The sequence below is a fragment of the Staurois parvus genome, unplaced genomic scaffold (assembly GCF_062004578.1).
Source record: "Staurois parvus isolate SC_StPar_1 unplaced genomic scaffold, SC_StPar_1.0 ptg001487l, whole genome shotgun sequence".
NCBI lineage: Eukaryota > Metazoa > Chordata > Amphibia > Anura > Ranidae > Staurois > Staurois parvus.
Genome location: NW_028319283.1, coordinates 55,467 through 81,343, shown reverse-complemented (window position 1 = coordinate 81,343; position 25,877 = coordinate 55,467). Strand labels below are relative to the sequence as shown.

General features: G+C 47.3%; 1 protein-coding gene across 1 annotated transcript in view; it reads right to left on the bottom strand.

The window, feature by feature from the left end:
* Nucleotides 1-25,877, bottom strand: part of LOC149435579 (ALK tyrosine kinase receptor-like) — a 264,409-nt gene that overhangs the window by 205,650 nt on the left and 32,882 nt on the right. Inside the window, 1 exon segment of the mRNA XM_089662515.1 lies at nt 25,163-25,294. Within this exon segment, the coding sequence (XP_089518641.1) occupies nt 25,163-25,294 (132 nt within the window).

Sequence of the window (25,877 nt, the reverse complement as noted above, 5' to 3'; positions counted from 1 at the left end):
CACCAATGTAAGGGACATTCTTCCCACTGACCCCCAATGTAAGGGACATTCTTCCCACTGATCAGCAATGTAAGGGACATTCTTCCCACTGACCCCCAATGTAAGGGACATTCTTCCCACTGATCAGCAATGTAAGGGACATTCTTCCCACTGACCCCCAATGTAAGGGACATTCTTCCCACTGACCTCCAATGTAAGGGACATTCTTCTCACTGACCCCAATGTAAGGGACATTCTTCCCACTGACCTCCAATGTAAGGGACATTCTTCCCACTGATCACCAATGTAAGGGACATTCTTCCCACTGATCACCAATGTAAGGGGCATTCTTCCCACTGATCACCAATGTAAGGAACATTCTTCCCACTGACCACCAATGTAAGGGACATTCTTCTCACTGACCCCAATGTAAGGGACATTCTTCCCACTGACCCCCAATGTAAGGGACATTCTTCCCACTGATCACCAATGTAAGGGACATTCTTCCCACTGACCTCCAATGTAAGGGACATTCTTCTCACTGACCCCAATGTAAGGGACATTCTTCCCACTGACCCCCAATGTAAGGGACATTCTTCCCACTGATCACCAATGTAAGGGGCATTCTTCCCACTGATCACCAATGTAAGGGACATTCTTCCCACTGATCACCAATGTAAGGGGCATTCTTCCCACTGATCACCAATGTAAGGGACATTCTTCCCACTGACCCCCAATGTAAGGGACATTCTTCCCACTGATCACCAATGTAAGGAACATTCTTCCCACTGATCACCAATGTAAGGGACATTCTTCCCACTGATCACCAATGTAAGGAACATTCTTCCCACTGACCACCAATGTAAGGGACATTCTTCCCACTGATCACCAATGTAAGGAACATTCTTCCCACTGACCCCCAATGTAAGGGACATTCTTCCCACTGACCCCCAATGTAAGGGACAGTCTTCCCACTGATCCCCAATGTAAGGGACATTCTTCCCACTGATCACCAATGTAAGGGACATTCTTCCCACTGACCACCAATGTAAGGGACATTCTTCCCACTGACCCCCAATGTAAGGGACATTCTTCCCACTGACCCCCAATGTAAGGGACATTCTTCCCACTGACCACCAATGTAAGGAACATTCTTCCCACTGACCCCCAATGTAAGGGACATTCTTCCCACTGACCTCCAACAAAAGGGAGCACTACAAACTTCTCTTTCTACATTTTGCTTTTTATTTGTTTCATTTTTAAAAAATAATTTTTTAAAAAAATAAATAAATAAAAATAATAATAATAAATATATAGGTATATATGTACAGGGGTTTGACAAAATAATGGACACATCAGTTCCGCTTTCAATGCGAAACATGTCGTCCCTTTCAAACCTGCAAATCATGGATTGTCTCCATTTTTTTGTCCAACCCCTGTATATATATATATACAGTCAGGTCCATAAATATTGGGACATGGACACAATTCTAACATTTTTGGCTCTATACACCACCACAATGGATTTGAAATGAAACGAACAAGATGTGCTTTAACTGCAGACTGTCAGCTTTAATTTGAGGGTATTTACATCCAAATCAGGTGAACGGTGTAGGAATTACAACAGTTTGCATATGTGCCTCCCACTTCTTAAGGGACCAAAAGTAATGGGACAATTGTCTTCTCAGCTGTTCCATGGCCAGGGGTGTGTTATTCTCTCATTATCCCAGTTACAATGAGCAGATAAAAGGTCCAGAGTTCATTTCAAGTGTACTATTTGCATTTGGAATCTGTTGCTGTCAACTCTCAAGATGAGATCCAAAGAGCTGTCACTATCAGTGAAGCCATCATTAGGCTGAAAAAACACCGAAAAATTATTTCCCTGGTGAAGAAAACACCCTTCACAACAGCTGGCCAGATCAAGAACACTCTCCATGAGTTTCATTTCAAATCCATTGTGGTGGTGTATAAAGCCAAAAATGTTAGAATTGTGTCGATGTCCCAATATTTATGGACCTGACTGTATATATACACACACTATATCTTCCAGAAGTGAGTACACATCTCTCATTTTTGTAAATATTTGATTCTGTATTTTCATGTGACAACACTGAAGAAATGACACTTTGCTAATTCAACACACAGCCATTAATGTCTATTTGGTTCAGATGGTGTCAGGCGTGTGTGGCGGCAACCAGGTGAGGAGTACAAAGACAAGTGTGGGAGTAAGCATGGTGGTGGGAGGGTCATGATCTGGGGCCCCATGGTGGTGGCAGTGTCATGGTCTGGGGCCCCATGGTGGTGGGAGTGTCATGGTCTGGGGCTGCATGAGTGCTGCCAGCACTGGGGGGGGGGGGGCTACAGTTCATTGACACTTGCTGGGACATGAACATGAATGCCAACATGTACTGTGACATACTGAAGCAGAGCATGATCCCCTCCCTTCAGAGACTGGGCCGCAGGGCAGCATTCCAACATGATAATGACCTCAAACACATCTCCAAGACCACCACTGCCTTGCTAAAGAAGCTGAGGATAAAGGTGATGGTGATGGACTGGACAAGCATGTCTCCAGACCTGAACCCTATTGAGCATTTGTAGAGGAGCGCAAGGTCTCTAACATCCACCAGCTCCGTGATGACGCCATGGAGGAGTGGAACAGGACTCCAGTGGCAACCTGTGAAGCTCTGGTGACCTTCATGCCCAAAAGGGTTAAGGCAGTGTTGGAAAATAATGGTGGCCACACAAAATTTTGACACTTTGGGCCCAATTTGGACCTTGTCACTTGGACTCACTTTTGTTGCAGAGGTTTAGACATTAATGGCGGTGTGTTGAGTTATTTTGAGGGGACAGAAAATTTACGTTATACAAACTGTACACTGACTACGTCACATTGTAGCAAAGTGTCATTTCTTCAGTGTTGTCACATGAAAAGATATAATAAAATGTGAGGGATGGACTCACTTCTGGGAGATACTGTATATCCCATATTTAAAGATATTTAAAGTCCATCTACAGCCTCTAGATATGTTTTTCATCCTTCCTCTAAGCTCCTGCAGATAGAGCAATGTGCTGTCAATCTAAAGGGCTGCAGAGCATGCTAATCCCGTCGTAGGACTATGAAGGGTGTTGGCGTCTCAGCAGTAGTAATGGAGAAAACTCTGCAGTGGTATTGCTACAAAAAGAAGAGTGTTATTACCCTATCAAAGGAAATGTGAAGATTAGCAGGTATTAACTAAATTATGATCCGGGGGGGTAGTTAGAATTACAGAGATCTCATTCCTACTGGTATACGCAGCCTACATCCAGGGCTGCCATTAGAAATCATTCCCTCTCCATTCCAAGCTTGCTCTGCTTCACCATCATGTTTAGTGTGAACATCTCATGTCTTCCCTCTTCTGTTCACTCTCCTTATCATGTCTTCTAACTTCTCTTCTATTTTCTTCTATGTATCCCAATCTTCCCATACCTTCTATGATGTAATTCTACTCAACTTAACCTTGTCCTGTGGTTTCCAAAAACTGATCCCCTGCTTCCCACCATCATGTTCCTGCCACAAACTAGTCTTTGAAGCTTGTGGCAAAGGCACGGTCCCTCTATGTGTTATTCACCACCCAGCATAAAGAACCCAGATCTCTTCTCTGTACTCACCTCACTCCAAATCATACTCCACAGGCGATAACCTTCATACACTGGAGTCAGGGTCAGCAATAATCATCAGCGTTGGTGTCAAGGCCAGCAATAAGTCCTAGCAAGTGTCAGGGTCAGCAATAACCTTCAGCATTGGTGTCAAGGCCAGCAATAAGTCCCAGCAAGTGTCAAGGTCAGCAATAACCTTTAGCATTGGTATTAAGGCCAGCAATAAGTCCCAGCAAGTGTCAGGGTCAGCAATAACCTTCAGTGTTGGTGTCAAGGCCAGTAGTAAGTCCCAGCAAGTGTCAAGGTCAGCAATAACCTTCAGCGTTGGTGTCAAGGCCAGCAGTAAGTCCCAGCAAGTGTCAGGTTCAGCAATAACCTTCAGCGTTGGTGTCAAGGCATGCAGTAAGTCCCAGCAAGTGTCAAGGTCAGCAATAACCTTCAGCATTGGTGTCAAGGCCAGCAATAAGTCCCAGCAAGTGTCAGGGTCAGCAATAACCTTCAGCATTGGTGTCAAGGCCAGCAATAAGTCCCAGCAAGTGTCAGGGTCAGCAATAACCTTCAGCATTGGTATTAAGGCCAGCAATAAGTCCCAGCAAGTGTCATGGTCATCAACAACCTTCAGCATTGGTATTAAGACCAGCAATAAGTCCCAGCAAGTGTCATGGTCATCAACAACCTTCAGAATTGGTATTAAGGCCAGCAATAAGTCCCAGCAAGTGTCAGGGTCAGCAATAACCTTCAGCATTGGTATTGAGGCCAGCAATAAGCCCCAGCAAGTGTCAGGGTCAGCAATAACCTTCAGCATTGGTATTGAGGCCAGCAATAAGCCCCAGCAAGTGTCAGGGTCAGCAATTACCTTCAGCGTTGGTATTAAGGCCAGAAATAAGTCCTATAAAATGTCAGGGTCAGCAATAACCTTCAGCATTGGTATTACGGCCAGCAATAAGATCTAGTAAGTGTCAGGGTCAACAGTAACATTCAGCGTTGGTATTAAGGCCAGCAATAAGTCCCAGCAAGTGTCAGGGTCAGCGATAACCTTCAGCATTGGTATTGAGGCCAGCAATAAGCCCCAGCAAGTGTCAGGGTAAGCAATTACCTTCAGCGTTGGTATTGAGGCCAGCAATAAGCCCCAGCAAGTGTCAGGGTCAGCAATTACCTTCAGCGTTGGAATTAAGACCAGCAATAAGTCCTAGCAAGTGTCAGGGTCAGCAATAACCTTCAGCATTGGTATTAAGGCCAGCAATAAGATCTAGTAAGTGTCAGGGTCAACAGTAACCTTCAGCGTTGGTATTAAGGCCAGCAATAAGTTCAAGCAGGTGTCAGGGTCAGCAATAACCTTCAGCATTGGTGTCAAGGCCAGCAATAAGCCCCAGCAAGTGTCAGCAAAGCAAAATCCCCTTGCATGTGTCAGGTCCAGCAATAACCTTCAGTGTTGGTATTAAGGCCAGCAATAAGTCATAGCAAGTGTCAGGATCAGCAATAACCGTCAGAATTGCTATTAAGGCCAGCAATAAGTCCCAGCAAGTGTTAGGGTCAGCAATAACCTTCAGCATTGGTGTCAAGACCAGCAATAACTCCCAGCAAGTGTTAGGGTCAGCAATAACTTTCAGCATTGGTGTCAAGGCTAGCAATAGCTCCCAGTGAGTATTAGGGTCAGCAATAACCTTCAGCATTGGTGTCAAGGCCAGCAATAAGTCCCAACAAGTGTCAGGGTCAGAAATAACCTTCAGCATTGTTGTGAAGGCCAGCAATAACACCCAGCAAGTGTGAGCAAAGCAAAATCCCCTAGCATGTGTCAGGGCCAGCAATAACCTTCAGTGTTGGTATTAAGGCCAGCAATAAGTCCCAGCAAGTGTCAGGGTCAGCAATAACCTTCAGCATTGTTGTGAAGGCCAGCAATAACTCCCAGCAAGTGTCAGGGCCAGCAATAACCTTCAGCATTGGTATTAAGGCCAGCAATAAGTCCCAGCAAGTGTCAGGGTCAGCAATAACCTTCAGCATTGGTGTCAAGGCCAGCAATAAGTCCCAGCAAGTGTCAGGGTCAGCAATAACCTTCAGCATTGGTGTCAAGGCCAGCAATAAGCCCCAGCAAGTGTCAGGGTCAGCAATTACCTTCAGCGTTGGTATTAAGGCCAGAAATAAGTCCTATAAAATGTCAGGGTCAGCAATAACCTTCAGCATTGGTATTAAGGCCAGCAATAAGATCTAGTAAGTGTCAGGGTCAACAGTAACATTCAGCGTTGGTATTAAGGCCAGCAATAAGTCCCAGCAATGTCAGGGTCAGCAATAACCTTCAGCAATGGTGTCAAGGCCAGCAATAAGATCTAGCAAGTGTCAGGGTCAGCAATAACCTTCAGCATTGGTATTAAGGCCAGCAATAAGTCCCAGCAAGTGTCAGGGTCAGCGATAACCTTCAGCATTGGTATTGAGGCCAGCAATAAGCCCCAGCAAGTGTCAGGGTAAGCAATTACCTTCAGCGTTGGTATTGAGGCCAGCAATAAGTCCCAGCAATGTCAGGGTCAGCAATAACCTTCAGCAATGGTGTCAAGGCCAGCAATAAGATCTAGCAAGTGTCAGGGTCAGCAATAACATTCAGCATTGGTATTAAGGCCAGCAATAAGTTCAAGCAGGTGTCAGGGTCAGCAATAACCTTCAGCATTGTTGTGAAGGCCAGCAATAACTCCCAGCAAGTGTCAGCAAAGCAAAATCCCCTTGCATGTGTCAGGTCCAGCAATAACCTTCAGTGTTGGTATTAAGGCCAGCAATAAGTCCCAGCAAGTGTCAGGGTCAGCAATAACCTTCAGCATTGGTATTAAGGCCAGCAATAAGTCCCAGCAAGTGTCATGGTCATCAACAACCTTCAGCATTGGTATTAAGACCAGCAATAAGTCCCAGCAAGTGTAATGGTCATCAACAACCTTCAGAATTGGTATTAAGGCCAGCAATAAGTCCCAGCAAGTGTCAGGGTCAGCAATAACCTTCAGCATTGGTATTGAGGCCAGCAATAAGCCCCAGCAAGTGTCAGGGTCAGCAATAACCTTCAGCATTGGTATTGAGGCCAGCAATAAGCCCCAGCAAGTGTCAGGGTCAGCAATTACCTTCAGCGTTGGTATTAAGGCCAGAAATAAGTCCTATAAAATGTCAGGGTCAGCAATAACCTTCAGCATTGGTATTAAGGCCAGCAATAAGATCTAGTAAGTGTCAGGGTCAACAGTAACATTCAGCGTTGGTATTAAGGCCAGCAATAAGTCCCAGCAATGTCAGGGTCAGCAATAACCTTCAGCAATGGTGTCAAGGCCAGCAATAAGATCTAGCAAGTGTCAGGGTCAGCAATAACCTTCAGCATTGGTATTAAGGCCAGCAATAAGTCCCAGCAAGTGTCAGGGTCAGCGATAACCTTCAGCATTGGTATTGAGGCCAGCAATAAGCCCCAGCAAGTGTCAGGGTAAGCAATTACCTTCAGCGTTGGTATTGAGGCCAGCAATAAGCCCCAGCAAGTGTCAGGGTAAGCAATTACCTTCAGCGTTGGAATTAAGACCAGCAATAAGTCCTAGCAAGTGTCAGGGTCAGCAATAACCTTCAGCATTGGTATTAAGGCCAGCAATAAGATCTAGTAAGTGTCAGGGTCAACAGTAACCTTCAGCGTTGGTATTAAGGCCAGCAATAAGTTCAAGCAGGTGTCAGGGTCAGCAATAACCTTCAGCATTGGTGTCAAGGCCAGCAATAAGCCCCAGCAAGTGTCAGCAAAGCAAAATCCCCTTGCATGTGTCAGGTCCAGCAATAACCTTCAGTGTTGGTATTAAGGCCAGCAATAAGTCATAGCAAGTGTCAGGATCAGCAATAACCGTCAGAATTGCTATTAAGGCCAGCAATAAGTCCCAGCAAGTGTTAGGGTCAGCAATAACCTTCAGCATTGGTGTCAAGACCAGCAATAACTCCCAGCAAGTGTTAGGGTCAGCAATAACTTTCAGCATTGGTGTCAAGGCTAGCAATAGCTCCCAGTGAGTATTAGGGTCAGCAATAACCTTCAGCATTGGTGTCAAGGCCAGCAATAAGTCCCAACAAGTGTCAGGGTCAGAAATAACCTTCAGCATTGTTGTGAAGGCCAGCAATAACACCCAGCAAGTGTGAGCAAAGCAAAATCCCCTAGCATGTGTCAGGGCCAGCAATAACCTTCAGTGTTGGTATTAAGGCCAGCAATAAGTCCCAGCAAGTGTCAGGGTCAGCAATAACCTTCAGCATTGTTGTGAAGGCCAGCAATAACTCCCAGCAAGTGTCAGGGCCAGCAATAACCTTCAGCATTGGTATTAAGGCCAGCAATAAGTCCCAGCAAGTGTCAGGGTCAGCAATAACCTTCAGCATTGGTGTCAAGGCCAGCAATAAGTCCCAGCAAGTGTCAGGGTCAGCAATAACCTTCAGCATTGGTGTCAAGGCCAGCAATAAGCCCCAGCAAGTGTCAGGGTCAGCAATTACCTTCAGCGTTGGTATTAAGGCCAGAAATAAGTCCTATAAAATGTCAGGGTCAGCAATAACCTTCAGCATTGGTATTAAGGCCAGCAATAAGATCTAGTAAGTGTCAGGGTCAACAGTAACATTCAGCGTTGGTATTAAGGCCAGCAATAAGTCCCAGCAATGTCAGGGTCAGCAATAACCTTCAGCAATGGTGTCAAGGCCAGCAATAAGATCTAGCAAGTGTCAGGGTCAGCAATAACCTTCAGCATTGGTATTAAGGCCAGCAATAAGTCCCAGCAAGTGTCAGGGTCAGCGATAACCTTCAGCATTGGTATTGAGGCCAGCAATAAGCCCCAGCAAGTGTCAGGGTAAGCAATTACCTTCAGCGTTGGTATTGAGGCCAGCAATAAGCCCCAGCAAGTGTCAGAGTCAGCAATTACCTTCAGCGTTGGAATTAAGACCAGCAATAAGTCCTAGCAAGTGTCAGGGTCAGCAATAACCTTCAGCATTGGTATTAAGGCCAGCAATAAGATCTAGTAAGTGTCAGGGTCAACAGTAACCTTCAGCGTTGGTATTAAGGCCAGCAATAAGTCCCAGCAATGTCAGGGTCAGCAATAACCTTCAGCAATGGTGTCAAGGCCAGCAATAAGATCTAGCAAGTGTCAGGGTCAGCAATAACATTCAGCATTGGTATTAAGGCCAGCAATAACTTCAAGCAGGTGTCAGGGTCAGCAATAACCTTCAGCATTTTTGTGAAGGCCAGCAATAACTCCCAGCAAGTGTCAGCAAAGCAAAATCCCCTTGCATGTGTCAGGTCCAGCAATAACCTTCAGTGTTGGTATTAAGGCCAGCAATAAGTCATAGCAAGTGTCAGGATCAGCAATAACCGTCAGAATTGCTATTAAGGCCAGCAATAAGTCCCAGCAAGTGTTAGGGTCAGCAATAACCTTCAGCATTGGTGTCAAGACCAGCAATAACTCCCAGCAAGTGTTAGGGTCAGCAATAACTTTCAGCATTGGTGTCAAGGCTAGCAATAGCTCCCAGTGAGTATTAGGGTCAGCAATAACCTTCAGCATTGGTGTCAGGGATCTCCTCGATCCCTGCCGCGATGGTCCCGGCGCAGGCGCAGTGCACCGCCCTGTGCAGGGACACGGGCACTAGGTCCGGGCCGGCCGCGGCGTTCGAGTTCGCGCATGCACAGTAGAAGCCGCGGCCGCCCGCTGGGCACCAATGGCAGCGCAGGGCGGGATATTTAAATGGCCCTGAGCTGTCATTCAGTGCCTTCTGGTCTTCCCTGCATCCTGTGAACCTGTGATCCTGTACCCCTTGTAAGTTTTGACCCGGATTGAACCTGACCTTGCTGCTTTCTCCTGCTCTGACCCTTGCTTTGCCTGACCTGTCTCCTGGATGCCCCCTATTGGATTTGACCTGCTGTTGCTGACCTGGCGTGTGACCCGACCATTCTATGCCCGCTGCCTTGTACCTTGCCGTCCTCTCTGTTACCGACCCGGCCCGTCTGACCTTGCTCATCCATCCATCCATCCCTTGCAGTGGGGTCTTCCGACCTCCTCACATCAGACTCTTCCCCGTGGGAGCCCCTTGCGCATACTACTACCACTGACGGGCGCACCCAGTAGTCACGACCTGGTCTCAGGGGGCTCCAAGTCCATCCCCACCATCAGGGGCCCTGGTGAACAAGCACCCTGGGACTTAGATTCCGTGCGCTGGGGACGCCTATTCAGTGGAGTGCTAGTAGTACCGCCGGGCAGTCCCTTACAGTACCAGAAGGCCATGACTGAGTCTAGAGGAGGTCCCTCGCCGCTTGAGGAGATCTGCAGGCACCTGTCTAATTTGACTCAGGCCGTATCGGCCCTGCAGGATAGATGTCAGCAGATTGAAACCCAATTCCAGACCTGCACTATATCCGTTCCCGTCCCACAGGCCGCGGTCCCCGCACCCCCAGCCATAGCAGCCCCTGTGCTGGTGTCTGGGGCATCCGCACCAGTCCCGGCGGCCGACCCCCAAGTACCCTTACCAGAACGTTTCCACGGGGACCGCACACGCTTCAGATCATTCCGCGAGTCCTGCCTCCTCTATTTTGAGCTACAACCCCGAACCTTCGTGACTGAATCCGTGAAGGTGGGGTTCGTCATCTCCCTCCTGCAGGGTGAACCCCAAGACTGGGCCCATCGATTACGGGAAAAAAATGACCCTCACCTCAGTTCGGTTGTCAGTTTTTTTGATGCAATGGCCATCCTTTATGATGACCCGCAGCGGGCAGCTTCTGCTGAAGCTACTCTGTACACGCTCCGGCAAGGCCGCCGAGCGGCGGAGGAGTACGCATCTGAGTTTAGGCGGTGGATGGGGGATACTCGCTGGAACGAGTTCGCACTCCTGCATCAGTTCCGTATAGGCCTATCAGAAGGCCTGAAAGACGAGCTCGCCCGGGTGGAGGTACCTGAGACTTTAGAGGACTTAATAGCACTGACCATTAAAATTGACCGTAGACTGCGGGAACGCAGGTTTGAGAGGTCCGGCCAGGGTCATGGAAACCCCTGGGGATCATTTCAAGGTCCCAGTCAAACACCGAGGCCAATCATCCAAAACCGGCCACCTGGAGATAACCCCGAACCCATGCAACTCGGCCTGGCACGGCCTAAACTATCCCCAGAGGAACATCTGCGCAGACGATCCCAGAACCTGTGCCTCTATTGTGGCGAAGCTGGTCATATGGCACGTTCCTGCCCGCAGAAACTGAGTAAGTGCACCTCTTCTTCCTTATCCATTGGCAATGTTGGTCCACCCCAATACTTAGTGGTACCCCTTTCCTTTCAGCTTCCAGAAAGGACCGTGGAAGTATCGGCCATAATTGACTCTGGGGCATGCAGCTGCTTCTTGGATATTAATTTTGCTCACCAGCAGGGTATTCCTCTCCTATTGAAACAGAAGGGGTTCAATATTTATTTGGCCGACGGTTCCCGAATAAAATCGGGGGTAGTGAACCAGGAAACCCCCTCCATCACCACTGACATTGCCGGCCAGCACCAGGAACTCCTCCGCCTGGATGCTATAGCTTCACCCCTCTTCCCAGTCATTCTGGGGCTCCCATGGTTACGGGCCCATAACCCCCAGATTGACTGGGAGACCGGAGTAATCACGTTCCCTTCCCCATACTGTCGGGTATACTGCCGCACTTCGGGCCCGGGGGCCCCCCAAATCCTCCTGTGCTCTGAGGGGGAAGCTGAATTAAAACAAGTAATCCCTGCAGTCTACCATGGGTTTCTAGATGTGTTCAGCAAACGGGGAGCCGATACTCTACCCCCCCACCGCCCTTATGACTGTCCCATTGACCTGTTACCCGGCTCAGAAATTCCTTTTGGGCGAATCTTCCCCCTTTCAGAGCCCGAATTGGGGGCCCTAAAGGAATATATCGAGGATAGCCTCCAGAAGGGGTTCATCCGCCACTCCACTTCACCGGCGGGGGCGGGAATCTTCTTTGTTGAAAAGAAAGACAAAACCTTAAGGCCGTGTATAGATTACAGGGAGTTGAACAGGGTCACGATAAAAAACCGTTACCCACTACCGTTAGTACCTGAGCTGTTCCAAAGTTTAAAGTCAGCAGTGGTTTTTACCAAGCTGGATCTGAGGGGGGCGTACAACTTGATTCGCATAAGGGAGGGGGACGAGTGGAAGACGGCCTTCCGCACCCGCTTCGGTCATTTTGAATATCTGGTCATGCCGTTCGGGTTGTGTAATGCTCCGGCCACTTTTCAACACTTTGTGAATGATATTTTTAGGGACTTTCTGGATGTCTTTGTGATCGTTTATTTCGACGACATTCTGATTTTCTCCCCGTCTTTGGGGGAACACAGAATACATGTAGCAAAAGTATTGGGGCGGTTGCGGCAGCATGGGTTATACGCCAAGGCAGAGAAATGTTGTTTTGAACAATCCAGCATTGCCTTCTTGGGCCTGATTATCTCCACCGCGGGGGTCGCGATGGATCCCCAGAAGGTCGCTGCGATACTGGATTGGCCTGAACCCACAGACAGGAAAGGCGTCCAACGATTCATCGGCTTTGCAAATTTTTACCGGAAGTTCATCAAGAACTTCTCGGGTCTGGTCTCCCCCATTACTCAGCTAACCAAGCTGGGAACCCGATTCAGATGGACACCAGAAGCGCAGGGAGCTTTCGAAGCCTTGAAGAAGCTGTTCAGTTTGGCACCCATTTTGGGTCACCCAGACGCCGCCCTGCCCTATATCTTGGAGGTAGATGCATCGGAGAATGCGGTAGGCTCCATCCTCTCCCAACGAAAAGGCACCAAGGAACTGCTCCACCCTGTAGCGTTCTTCTCACGGAAGCTTACCCCAGCAGAGAGGAACTATGATATCGGTGATCGAGAGCTACTAGTGATCAAAACGGCGTTAGAGGAATGGAGGTACCTGCTGGAAGGTGCGGTGCACCCCATCTTAATATTTACTGACCACAAGAACTTAGAGTATCTGAGAACCGCCAAGCGTCTACGCCCGCGATAGGCGAGATGGGCACTATTCTTTTCAAGATTCAACTTCCACATTACGTACCGGCCAGGATCAAAGAACACTAAGCCGGATGCGTTATCACGGATGTACGAAGACGCCAAGGAGATCCCAGTACCCGACACCATCCTGTCCTCGGGTAACTTCTTGGTCCTTCAGTCGGACCTTCGTTCCAGGCTAATGGAGGCATCCACAAACTTCTCTACCCCAGGCGGAGGGCCGCTCCAGAACAAGGGGGGACTCCTATGGAGGGAAGATCGAATTGTGGTGCCGGAAGAAGCCCGAACCCTGGTCTTGGGGCATTGCCACGACCACCCGATGGCGGGGCACTTTGGCCCAGAAAAGACCCTGGAACTTCTCCGACGCTCATTCTGGTGGCCAGACATGGCTAAGGATTGTAAGGGCTATGTAAGGTCCTGTGTCACCTGCCAGAAGAACAAGCCATCAAGAAACAAGGTTTGGGGTCTGCTGTGACCCTTACCTATTCCTGAACGACCTTGGCAAAAGATCTCATTAGACTTTATAGTCGAGCTTCCGCCATCCCGAGACCACACGGCAATCCTGGTGGTCGTGGACCGCTTGTCCAAGATGGCCCACTTCATCCCGTTGAAGAAAACCCCCTCGGCGGCCGAGACCGCGCGAGTCTTCATTCGTGAGGTAGTCAGGTTGCATGGGGTCCCCGAAGACATTGTCTCGGACCAAGGGGTCCAGTTCACGTCCAGATTCTGGAGAGCACTGTGCAAAGCCCTGGACATCAAATTATCTCTCTCCTCTGCGTTCCACCCTCAAACTAACGGTCAAACCGAAAGGACCAATCAGACCTTAGAGCAATACTTAAGATGCTATACTTCGTTTACTCAAGATGACTGGCTGCCACTTCTACCTCTAGCGGAATTTGCGTATAACAACGCCCGCCACTCAGCAACAGGGCAGTCCCCGTTCTTTGCCAACTATGGCTTTCACCCAGTCTTCCTCCCGGATTTGGTTTCGGAATGCCCAGTACCAGCAACACAAGATGTGGTAACGTTCTTCGCTGCGAACAATAAGAAGCTTCAAGAGGCCATCAGTCGGGCCCAGGAAGACTACAGGAAAGCATTCAACAGGAAACGGAGAGGAGATCTGGTATTGCGGCCTGGGGAGAAGGTTTGGCTGGCGACGTCCAATTTAAAGATGCTTTGCCCGTCAAAGAAATTGGGACCCAAATTTATAGGCCCCTTCTGCATTAAACGGATGGTTAACGAAGTAGCCTACGAACTCGTCCTCCCTGACACGCTCAAGATCCACCCGGTCTTCCATGTGTCCCTGCTGAAGCCAGTGGTCCCAGATGCCTTCCCTGACCGGGAATCTAGACCCCCAGAAGCGGTAACGGTCGAGGGAGAAGAAGAGTTTGAGGTTGAAACAATCCTGAAGTGTCGAAGGAGGGGAGGCCAGACCCAATTCCTTATCAAATGGAAGGGCTATCGCCCTAAGGACAATTCCGGGGAACCAGCCCATAATGTCCATGCACCCAGACTTGTCCGGAGGTTTTTTCGCGATCACCCGTGGTGGAGAGATCGGGTGGGCATCCGGAGGTTGCCCGTAGGGGGGGGGCAATGTCAGGGATCTCCTCGATCCCTGCCGCGATGGTCCCGGCGCAGGCGCAGTGCACCGCCCTGTGCAGGGACACAGGCACTAGGTCCGGGCCGGCCGCGGCGTTCGAGTTCGCGCATGCGCAGTAGAAGCCGCGGCCGCCCGCTGGGCACCAATGGCAGCGCAGGGCGGGATATTTAAATGGCCCTGAGCTGTCATTCAGTGCCTTCTGGTCTTCCCTGCATCCTGTGAACCTGTGATCCTGTACCCCTTGTAAGTTTTGACCCGGATTGAACCTGACCTTGCTGCTTTCTCCTGCTCTGACCCTTGCTTTGCCTGACCTCTCTCCTGGATGCCCCCTATTGGATTTGACCTGCTGTTGCTGACCTGGCGTGTGACCCGACCATTCTATGCCCGCTGCCTTGTACCTTGCCGTCCTCTCTGTTACCGACCCGGCCCGTCTGACCTTGCTCATCCATCCATCCATCCCTTGCAGTGGGGTATTCCGACCTCCTCACATCAGACTCTTCCCCGTGGGAGCCCCTTGCGCATACTACTACCACTGACGGGCGCACCCAGTAGTCACGACCTGGTCTCAGGGAGCTCCAAGTCCATCCCCACCATCAGGGGCCCTGGTGAACAAGCACCCTGGGACTTAGATTCCGTGCGCTGGGGACGCCTATTCAGTGGAGTGCTAGTAGTACCGCCGGGCGGTCCCTTACAATTGGTGTCAAGACAAGCAATAAGTCCCAACAAGTGTCAGGGTCAGAAATAACCTTCAGCATTGTTGTGAAGGCCAGCAATAACACCCAGCAAGTGTGAGCAAAGCAAAATCCCCTAGCATGTGTCAGGGCCAGCAATAACCTTCAGTGTTGGTATTAAGGCCAGCAATAAGTCCCAGCAAGTGTCAGGGTCAGCAATAACCTTCAGCATTGTTGTGAAGGCCAGCAATAACTCCCAGCAAGTGTCAGGGCCAGCAATAACCTTCAGCATTGGTATTAAGGCCAGCAATAAGTCCCAGCAAGTGTCAGGGTCAGCAATAACCTTCAGCATTGGTGTCAAGGCCAGCAATAAGTCCCAGCAAGTGTCAGGGTCAGCAATAACCTTCAGCGTTGGTATTAAGGCCAGCAATAAGTCCCAGCAAGTGTCAGGGTCAGCAATAACCTTCAGCGTTGGTGTCAAGGCTAGCAGTAAGTCCCAGCAAGTGTCAAGGTCAGCAATAACCTTCAGCATTGGTGTCAAGGCCAGCAGTAAGTCCCAGCAAGTGTCAGGGTCAGCAATAACCTTCAGCATTGTTGTGAAGGCCAGCAATAACTCCCAGCAAGTGTCAGGGCCAGCAATAACCTTCAGCATTGGTATTAAGGCCAGCAATAAGTCCCAGCAAGTGTCAGGGTCAGCAATAACCTTCAGCATTGGTGTCAAGGCCAGCAATAAGTCCCAGCAAGTGTCAGGGTCAGCAATAACCTTCAGCGTTGGTATTAAGGCCAGCAATAAGTCCCAGCAAGTGTCAGGGTCAGCAATAACCTTCAGCGTTGGTGTCAAGGCTAGCAGTAAGTCCCAGCAAGTGTCAAGGTCAGCAATAACCTTCAGCATTGGTGTCAAGGCCAGCAGTAAGTCCCAGCAAGTGTCAGGGTCAGCAATAACCTTCAGCATTGGTGTCAAGGCCTGCAATAAGTCCCAGCAAGTGTCAGGGTCAGCAATAACCTTCAGCATTGGTATTAAGGCCAGCAATAAGTCCCAGCAAGTGTCATGGTCATCAACAACCTTCAGCATTGGTATTAAGGCCAGCAATAAGTCCCAGCAAGTGTCAGGGTCAGCAATAACCTTCAGCATTGGTATTGAGGCAAGCAATAACCCCAGCAATTGTCAGGGTCAGCAATAACCTTCAGCATTGGTATTGAGGCAAGCAATAAGCCCCAGCAAGTGTCAGGGTCAGCAATTACCTTCAGCGTTGGTATTAAGGCCAGAAATAAGTCCTAGCAAGTGTCAAGGTCAGCAATAACCTTCAGCGTTGGTATTAAGGCCAGCAATAAGATCTAGTAAGTGTCAGGGTCAACAGTAACCTTCAGCGTTGGTATTAAGGCCAGCAATAAGTCCCAGCAATGTCAGGGTCAGCAATAACCTTCAGCAATGGTGTCAAGGCCAGCAATAAGATCTAGCAAATGTCAGGGTCAGCAATAACCTTCAGCATTGGTATTAAGGCCAGCAATAAGTCCCAGAAAGTGTCAGGGTCAGCGATAACCTTCAGCATTGGTATTGAGGCCAGCAATAAGCCCCAGCAAGTGTCAGGGTAAGCAATTACCTTCAGCGTTGGTATTGAGGCCAGCAATAAGCCCCAGCAAGTGTCAGGGTCAGCAATTACCTTCAGCGTTGGAATTAAGACCAGCAATAAGTCCTAGCAAGTGTCAGCGTCAGCAATAACCTTCTGCATTGGTATTAAGGCCAGCAATAAGATCTAGTAAGTGTCAGGGTCAGCAATAACCTTCAGCATTGGTATTAAGGCCAGCAATAAGTCCCAGCAAGTGTCAGGGTCAGCAATAACCTTCAGCATTGGTATTGAGGCAAGCAATAACCCCAGCAATTGTCAGGGTCAGCAATAACCTTCAGCATTGGTATTGAGGCAAGCAATAAGCCCCAGCAAGTGTCAGGGTCAGCAATTACCTTCAGCGTTGGTATTAAGGCCAGAAATAAGTCCTAGCAAGTGTCAAGGTCAGCAATAACCTTCAGCGTTGGTATTAAGGCCAGCAATAAGATCTAGTAAGTGTCAGGGTCAACAGTAACCTTCAGCGTTGGTATTAAGGCCAGCAATAAGTCCCAGCAATGTCAGGGTCAGCAATAACCTTCAGCAATGGTGTCAAGGCCAGCAATAAGATCTAGCAAATGTCAGGGTCAGCAATAACCTTCAGCATTGGTATTAAGGCCAGCAATAACTCCCAGAAAGTGTCAGGGTCAGCGATAACCTTCAGCATTGGTATTGAGGCCAGCAATAAGCCCCAGCAAGTGTCAGGGTAAGCAATTACCTTCAGCGTTGGTATTGAGGCCAGCAATAAGCCCCAGCAAGTGTCAGGGTCAGCAATTACCTTCAGCGTTGGAATTAAGACCAGCAATAAGTCCTAGCAAGTGTCAGCGTCAGCAATAACCTTCTGCATTGGTATTAAGGCCAGCAATAAGATCTAGTAAGTGTCAGGGTCAACAGTAACCTTCAGCGTTGGTATTAAGGCCAGCAATAAGTCCCAGCAATGTCAGGGTCAGCAATAACCTTCAGCAATGGTGTCAAGGCCAGCAATAAGATCTAGCAAGTGTCAGGGTCAGCAATAACATTCAGCATTGGTATTAAGGCCAGCAATAAGTTCAAGCAGGTGTCAGGGTCAGCAATAACCTTCAGCATTGTTGTGAAGGCCAGCAATAACTCCCAGCAAGTGTCAGCAAAGCAAAATCCCCTTGCATGTGTCAGGTCCAGCAATAAACTTCAGTGTTGGTATTAAGGCCAGCAATAAGTCATAGCAAGTGTCAGGATCAGCAATAACCGTCAGAATTGCTATTAAGGCCAGCAATAAGTCCCAGCAAGTGTTAGGATCAGCAATAACCTTCAGCATTGGTGTCAAGACCAGCAATAACTCCCAGCAAGTGTTAGGGTCAGCAATAACTTTCAGCATTGGTGTCAAGGCTAGCAATAGCTCCCAGTGAGTATTAGGGTCAGCAATAACCTTCAGCATTGGTGTCAAGGCCAGCAATAAGTCCCAACAAGTGTCAGGGTCAGAAATAACCTTCAGCATTGTTGTGAAGGCCAGCAATAACACCCAGCAAGTGTGAGCAAAGCAAAATCCCCTAGCATGTGTCAGGGCCAGCAATAACCTTCAGTGTTGGTATTAAGGCCAGCAATAAGTCCCAGCAAGTGTCAGGGTCAGCAATAACCTTCAGCATTGTTGTGAAGGCCAGCAATAAGTCCCAGCAAGTGTCAGGGTCAGCAATAACCTTCAGCATTGGTGTCAAGGCCAGCAATAAGTCCCAGCAAGTGTCAGGGTTAGCAATAACCTTCAGCGTTGGTATTAAGGCCAGCAATAAGTCCCAGCAAGTGTCAGGGTCAGCAATAACCTTCAGCGTTGGTGTCAAGGCCAGCAGTAAGTCCCAGCAAGTGTCAAGGTCAGCAATAACCTTCAGCATTGGTGTCAAGGCCAGCAGTAAGTCCCAGCAAGTGTCAGGGTCAGCAATAACCTTCAGCATTGATGTCAAGGCCAGCAGTAAGTCCCAGCAAGTGTCAGGGTCAGCAATAACCTTCAGCATTGGTGTCAAGGCCTGCAATAAGTCCCAGCAAGTGTCAGGGTCAGCAATAACCTTCAGCATTGGTATTAAGGCCAGCAATAAGATTTAGTAAGTGTCAGGGTCAACAGTAACCTTCAGCATTGGTATTAAGGCCAGCAATAAGTCCCAGCAATGTCATGGTCAGCAATAACCTTCAGCAATGGTGTCAAGGCCAGCAATAAGATCTAGCAAGTGTCAGGGTCAGCAATAACATTCAGCATTGGTATTAAGGCCAGCAATAAGTTCCAGCAAGTGTCAGGGTCAGCGATAACCTTCAGCATTGTTGTGAAGGCCAGCAATAACTCCCAGCAAGTGTCAGCAAAGCAAAATCCCCTTGCATGTGTCAGGTCCAGAAATAACCTTCAGTGTTGGTATTAAGGCCAGCAATAAGTCATAGCAAGTGTCAGGATTAGCAATAACCGTCAGAATTGCTATTAAGGCCAGCAATAAGTCCCAGCAAGTGTTAGGGTCAGCAATAACCTTCAGCATTGGTGTCAAGACCAGCAATAACTCCCAGCAAGTGTTAGGGTCAGCAACAACCTTCAGCATTGGTGTCAAGGCTAGCAATAGCTCCCAGTGAGTATTAGGGTCAGCGATAACCTTCAGCATTGGTGTCAAGGCCAGCAATAAGTCCCAAAAAGTGTCAGGGTCAGAAATAACCTTCAGCATTGTTGTGAAGGCCAGCAATAACACCCAGCAAGTGTGAGCAAAGCAAAATCCCCTAGCATGTGTCAGGGCCAGCAATAACCTTCAGTGTTGGTATTAAGGCCAGCAATAAGTCTCTGCAAGTGTCAGGGTCATAAATAACCTCCAGTGTTTGTATTAAGGCCAGCAATAAGTCCCAGCAAGTGTCAGGGTCAGCAATAACCTCCAGTGTTTGTATTAAGGCCAGCAATAAGATCTAGCAAGTGTCATGGTCAGCAATAACCTTCAGCATTGGCATTAAGGTCAGCAATAAGTACCAGCAAGTGTCAGGGTCAGCAATAACCTCCAGTGTTTGTATTAAGGCCAGCAATAACTCCCAGCAAGTGTCAGGGTCAGCAATAACCTCCAGTGTTTGTATTAAGGCCAGAAATAAGTCCTAGCAAGTGTCAAGGTCAGCAATAACCTCCAGTGTTTGTATTAAGGCCAGCAATAAGTCCCAGCAGGTGTCAGGGTCAGCAATAACCTTCAGCATTGGTATTAAGGCCAGCAATAAGTCCCAGCAAGTGTCAGGGTCAGCAATAACCTTCAGCATTGTTGTGAAGGCCAGCAATAACTCCCAGCAAGTGTCAGGGCCAGCAATAACCTTCAGCATTGGTATTAAGGCCAGCAATAAGTCCCAGCAAGTGTCAGGGTCAGCAATAACCTTCAGCGTTGGTGTCAAGGCCAGCAGTAAGTCCCAGCAAGTGTCAAGGTCAGCAATAACCTTCAGCATTGGTGTCAAGGCCAGCAGTAAGTCCCAGCAAGTGTCAGGGTCAGCAATAACCTTCAGCGTTGGTGTCAAGGCCAGCAGTAAGTCCCAGCAAGTGTCAGGGTCAGCAATAACCTTCAGCATTGATGTCAAGGCCAGCAATAAGTCCCAGCAAGTGTCAGGGTCAGCAATAACCTTCAGCATTGGTGTCAAGGCCTGCAATAAGTCCCAGCAAGTGTCAGGGTCAGCAATAACCTTCAGCATTGGTATTAAGGCCAGCAATAAGTCCCAGCAAGTGTCATGGTCATCAACAACCTTCAGCATTGGTATTAAGGCCAGCAATAAGTCCCAGAAAGTGTCAGGGTCAGCAATAACCTTCAGCATTGGTATTGAGGCAAGCAATAACCCCAGCAATTGTCAGGGTCAGCAATAACCTTCAGCATTGGTATTGAGGCCAGCAATAAGCCCCAGCAAGTGTCAGGGTCAGCAATTACCTTCAGCGTTGGTATTAAGGCCAGAAATAAGTCCTAGCAAGTGTCAAGGTCAGCAATAACCTTCAGCGTTGGTATTAAGGCCAGCAATAAGATCTAGTAAGTGTCAGGGTCAACAGTAACCTTCAGCGTTGGTATTAAGGCCAGCAATAAGTCCCAGCAATGTCAGGGTCAGCAATAACCTTTAGCAATGGTGTCAAGGCCAGCAATAAGATCTAGCAAATGTCAGGGTCAGCAATAACCTTCAGCATTGGTATTAAGGCCAGCAATAAGTCCCAGAAAGTGTCAGGGTCAGCGATAACCTTCAGCATTGGTACTGAGGCCAGCAATAAGCCCCAGCAAGTGTCAGGGTAAGCAATTACCTTCAGCGTTGGTATTGAGGCCAGCAATAAGCCCCAGCAAGTGTCAGGGTCAGCAATTACCTTCAGCGTTGGAATTAAGACCAGCAATAAGTCCTAGCAAGTGTCAGGGTCAGCAATAACCTTCAGCTTTGGTATTAAGGCCAGCAATAAGATTTAGTAAGTGTCAGGGTCAACAGTAACCTTCAGCATTGGTATTAAGGCCAGCAATAAGTCCCAGCAATGTCAGGGTCAGCAATAACCTTCAGCAAAGGTGTCAAGGCCAGCAATAAGATCTAGCAAGTGTCAGGGTCAGCAATAACATTCAGCATTGGTATTAAGGCCAGCAATAAGTTCCAGCATGTGTCAGGGTCAGCAATAACCTTCAGCATTGTTGTGAAGGCCAGCAATAACTCCCAGCAAGTGTCAGCAAAGCAAAATCCCCTTGCATGTGTCAGGTCCAGCAATAACCTTCAGTGTTGGTATTAAGGCCAGCAATAAGTCATAGCAAGTGTCAGGATTAGCAATAACCATCAGAATTGCTATTAAGGCCAGCAATAAGTCCCAGCAAGTGTTAGGGTCAGCAATAACCCTCAGCATTGGTGTCAAGACCAGCAATAACTCCCAGCAAGTGTTAGGGTCAGCAATAACCTTCAGCATTGGTGTCAAGGCTAGCAATAGCTCCCAGTGAGTATTAGGGTCAGCGATAACTTTCAGCATTGGTGTCAAGGCCAGCAATAAGTCCCAAAAAGTGTCAGGGTCAGAAATAACCTTCAGCATTGTTGTGAAGGCCAGCAATAACACCCAGCAAGTGTGAGCAAAGCAAAATCCCCTAGCATGTGTCAGGGCCAGCAATAACCTTCAGTGTTGGTATTAAGGCCAGCAATAAGTCTCTGCAAGTGTCAGGGTCATAAATAACCTCCAGTGTTTGTATTAAGGCCAGCAATAAGTCCCAGCAAGTGTCAGGGTCAGCAATAACCTCCAGTGTTTGTATTAAGGCCAGCAATAAGATCTAGCAAGTGTCATGGTCAGCAATAACCTTCAGCATTGGCATTAAGGTCAGCAATAAGTACCAGCAAGTGTCAGGGTCAGCAATAACCTCCAGTGTTTGTATTAAGGCAAGCAATAACTCCCAGCAAGTGTCAGGGTCAGCAATAACCTCCAGTGTTCGTATTAAGGCCAGAAATAAGTCCTAGCAAGTGTCAAGGTCAGCAATAACCTCCAGTGTTTGTATTAAGGCCAGCAATAAGTCCCAGCAGGTGTCAGGGTCAGCAATAACCTTCAGCATTGGTATTAAGGCCAGCAATAAGTCCCAGCAAGTGTCAGCAAAGCAAAATTCCCTAGCATGTGTCAGGGCCAGCAACAAGCCCCAGACCGTGTCAGGACCTGCAGTGAAAACCACAGAAATAACACCCTCAACCAGGCATAAATAAAACCTCTCCCCAGGCAGAAATAATAATCCCTCACCCGCCGACAGCAAAAGCAAACTCCCCTCCAAAGCAGCAAGATTAACCTCCTCTTGAAGGCAGAAATAATAATTCCTTCCCTCCCCGGCAGCAAAAATAACTCTCCCGAGGTAATAAAAACTCACAGACACCCCAAGCAGAAACCTCCACAGTCACTTCCTTTTCCTTGCTTTGCACCAGAGCTGCTAACTCCTACCTACTCTTCCAGTACCAATCCGCTGGGTTCTGTTTGAACTGGGCAAGCCGGCAACTTTAATTATCAGGAGCTGCAGCTAGCAGGGTTCCCCGAAAAAAGGATTTAAAACTCCCCCTCTCTGCCCTCGGGGCCCCCCTGTAGAACCAACGGGGCCCGGGGAACTTAATTTTAATTGTCTGCAGCCACAGCCTGCACTGTTATTCGGTCTGTGCCCCAAGATAAATAAAAAGTACCCCCCAATGGTCCCTGGGCCCAGTACAGGTATGCATACATGGAGGAAGGCTGGTATTTAGAAAGCTATTGCCAACATCCAAAACTGAGACAAAAACCTCCCATGGGACTTTACAGGCAAATACAAAAGCATGTAATTAAAAGTCGATTTGTGCCAATCTTTATTATAAAATCGGTTTAAAACCAACAACACTGCAGCCGACGCGTTTCGGAAGAGTTCAGGGGAAGAGAGGGGTGTGCCACGTCCTGTACGTTTGTACGAATAGCATAGCATCAAATGTCAGGTAAAATCACATCTGTACAGTATCAGGGTGCCAAATGCTTGTTCGTCCAACGGGGGGGAGGGGGGGGGGGGTCAAGGCAACAGTCCCCTTGATAGCTGAACCTTCTCTCACATAAATATATGTACACTGCATGTTGAAATGTGTTTTTTATATATTAAAAAATATATAAAATATATTTTTAAAAATATATATTTTTTAAATATATTCTTCAGATTCTTTTTAACATATAAAAAAAAAGTCATTTGAACATATATTTTTACATATATTTGTAAATGTATTCCAGAAATGTAGATTTGTATTTTTAAAGACATACAGTATATTTGAAATGTAGTTTTAAAAATATTTTTCATATATCTTGTAATAAAAACACATTTCAACATGCAGTATATATATATATATTTATTTATTGAAATATATTTTGATAGTTTTTGAATACGGGCAAAATTGTAGCATTTCAAATATATGTCAATATATTTGAGAATATATGACAACAACACCATGCAGCTCATTTTTTGTTCAAGTGTCGTCGTATCGCGCTCCTTCCCATATGGAAGAAAAATATATTTGAAATACTAAAATTTTGGCCATATTCAATATATTTATATATATATATATATATACTGCATGTTGAAATGCATTTTTATTACAAAATATTTTTTCAAATATTCCAAATACCCTGTATATCTTTAAAAATACAAATCTACATTTTTGGAATGCATTTTCAAATATATGTTAAAATGACATTTTTATACATTTAAAAAAAATCTGAAGAATATATTTAAAAAAAAAGTATTTTTAAAAATACTAAATTTAATGTTATATATATATACACATACTGCATGTTGAAATGCGTTTTTATTATCCAAACGCTGACGTACAAAGCTGTCCACCATACTGCCCCGAGCTACATCACTGACCTAATATCCAAGTACCGCCCAACACGCACAAGACCTCCTTCTCTCTAGTTCCCTGGTCTCCTCCTCCCATGCCCGCCTCCAGGACTTCTCCAGGGTGTCACCCATCCTCTGGAACTCCCTGCCCCAACCCATCAGATTATCACCTACTCTCCTCTCCTTTAGGCACACCCTGAAAACCCATCTCTTCAGGGAAGCCTACCCCACCCCCTGCTAACTTGCCGACCTCCTCCACTCTTCCTACCACTCCATCCCCCACAGCTATCTCCTCCTGTGCCACCATCCCCTCCCTCCTAGATTGTAAGCTCGAAAGAGCAGGGCCCCCGATCCCCTCATGTTTTGCATTGTATTGGTATTGTCCTGTCACATGTTCTGTCCCCCTTTGTAATGTACAGCGCTGAGCCAACTATCGGCGCTTTATAAATACTGTATAATAATAATAATTACAAAATATATAAAAAATATTTTTAAAAATGCATTTCAAGTATACTGTACATTTTAAAAATATTCTTCCCAAATATATTAACATACATTTGAAATGATAAAAAATGCATTTCAACAAGCAGTGTATATATATATATATATATATATATATATATATATATGGCACATGGTGACCCCATCGTGTATGTAGCGGTCCATAGGGCACCTCATACCTTGAACCCCCGCTGGGCGAAGAAGCATTTTGGCAGCCGGATATATATGTGATTTTACCCTGCGTTCGATCCTATGTTGTACTTACAAATGTACAGCACATGGCATGCATACTCCTCTTTTGCCCTGAAGAAGGAACGTCTCCGAAACGCGTCGATGTTTCTTGCCCAGACTGATCAAGCAGCTACAAGGCAGACTTTACTGGTACGTCTTGGACAAGCAGGGTATCCCAGGTCGCCATTGTAATGCGTTGTACTCATGCAGTGAGAACAATTACTGCTGTATGCAGATTTATGGGGTTTAAACTGGTTTTGTAATAAATTGGCCTTTTAATTATACACTTTTGTGTTTGTAAAGTCCCATTTGGGGGGTTTTCTATGCAATTTGTGGGCCCTGTACAGGAGGACTGAATCCCCCTCTCTGCAGCCCTGCTACATCACATTTGTGGTTTTATAGCTTGACCATGCGTTAACGTTGAGCCGAGACCTCACCGGAAATGTTCTTTTGGGAGATTAAATGGTTGATCTTCTGGTAAAAACCGGAACAGTTTATCTTCTAGGTTCTACTGCCATCCCATCATCGGCCAATCACCTTCCCTTCTGGGAAATGTTCATTTAAAGTCCATGGGGAATGGTGAGGGGTCTGAACTACAGCTTCAATAAGCCGTCTTCACAATCATAAAGAGATGAGTGCGTTGTTACAGGAAAATACTCACGGCAAAGATCTCCTTCATCCTCCTTCTCCTCGCAGTCCTCTACGAAATTGCAGACCTGAGACAGTTTAATCTCCATCCCACTTCTGCAGTGGAAGGAACCATCCAAAGTCATTTTCACCCCAGGTGGGTTTCCTGTAGAGGGAACAGCAATCTTCATAAGTATCACAGGATGACAAAATTCATAACATAAGGTTTCAGCTGTTATCTGGCTGGACAAAGAAAACCTGATCAGAATACTTCCAGCACCTAACATGAAGAAGCCAGCAGCAAATCCGTGATGGCCATGAAGCCCAAGAGACAACAGCAAGAGGCATAAAAAGGCCATCAAAAACATACTGGAACAACCATCCCGAAGCTTGGGTGCGGAACTTCAATACCATTTATCCCCCACACACAATGTTGTTTAGTATCATTTCCCTGCCAGTTATATGGCAACGTAAAACATGAGACTTGAACAATCAACATCTGCCTCAGACCTTGTGGTTGGAAATTGAGCAAGGTGGTTTCACAAACCTTCAAACCTCCCATCATATTCCTAGATAATCATTTGTCTTGGCTGGCACACTCCATGACACCATAGATTGAGTTGACTGAGTTACAGTACACGTTTGGTTATAAAGGCTGGGGTATGTTCTCAACACTCATGGGAACTAAGGGAGCTACTGGGATGAAAGTCAAAATGTCTTCACCAGTGGCAATAGAGCTTCAGGTGGTG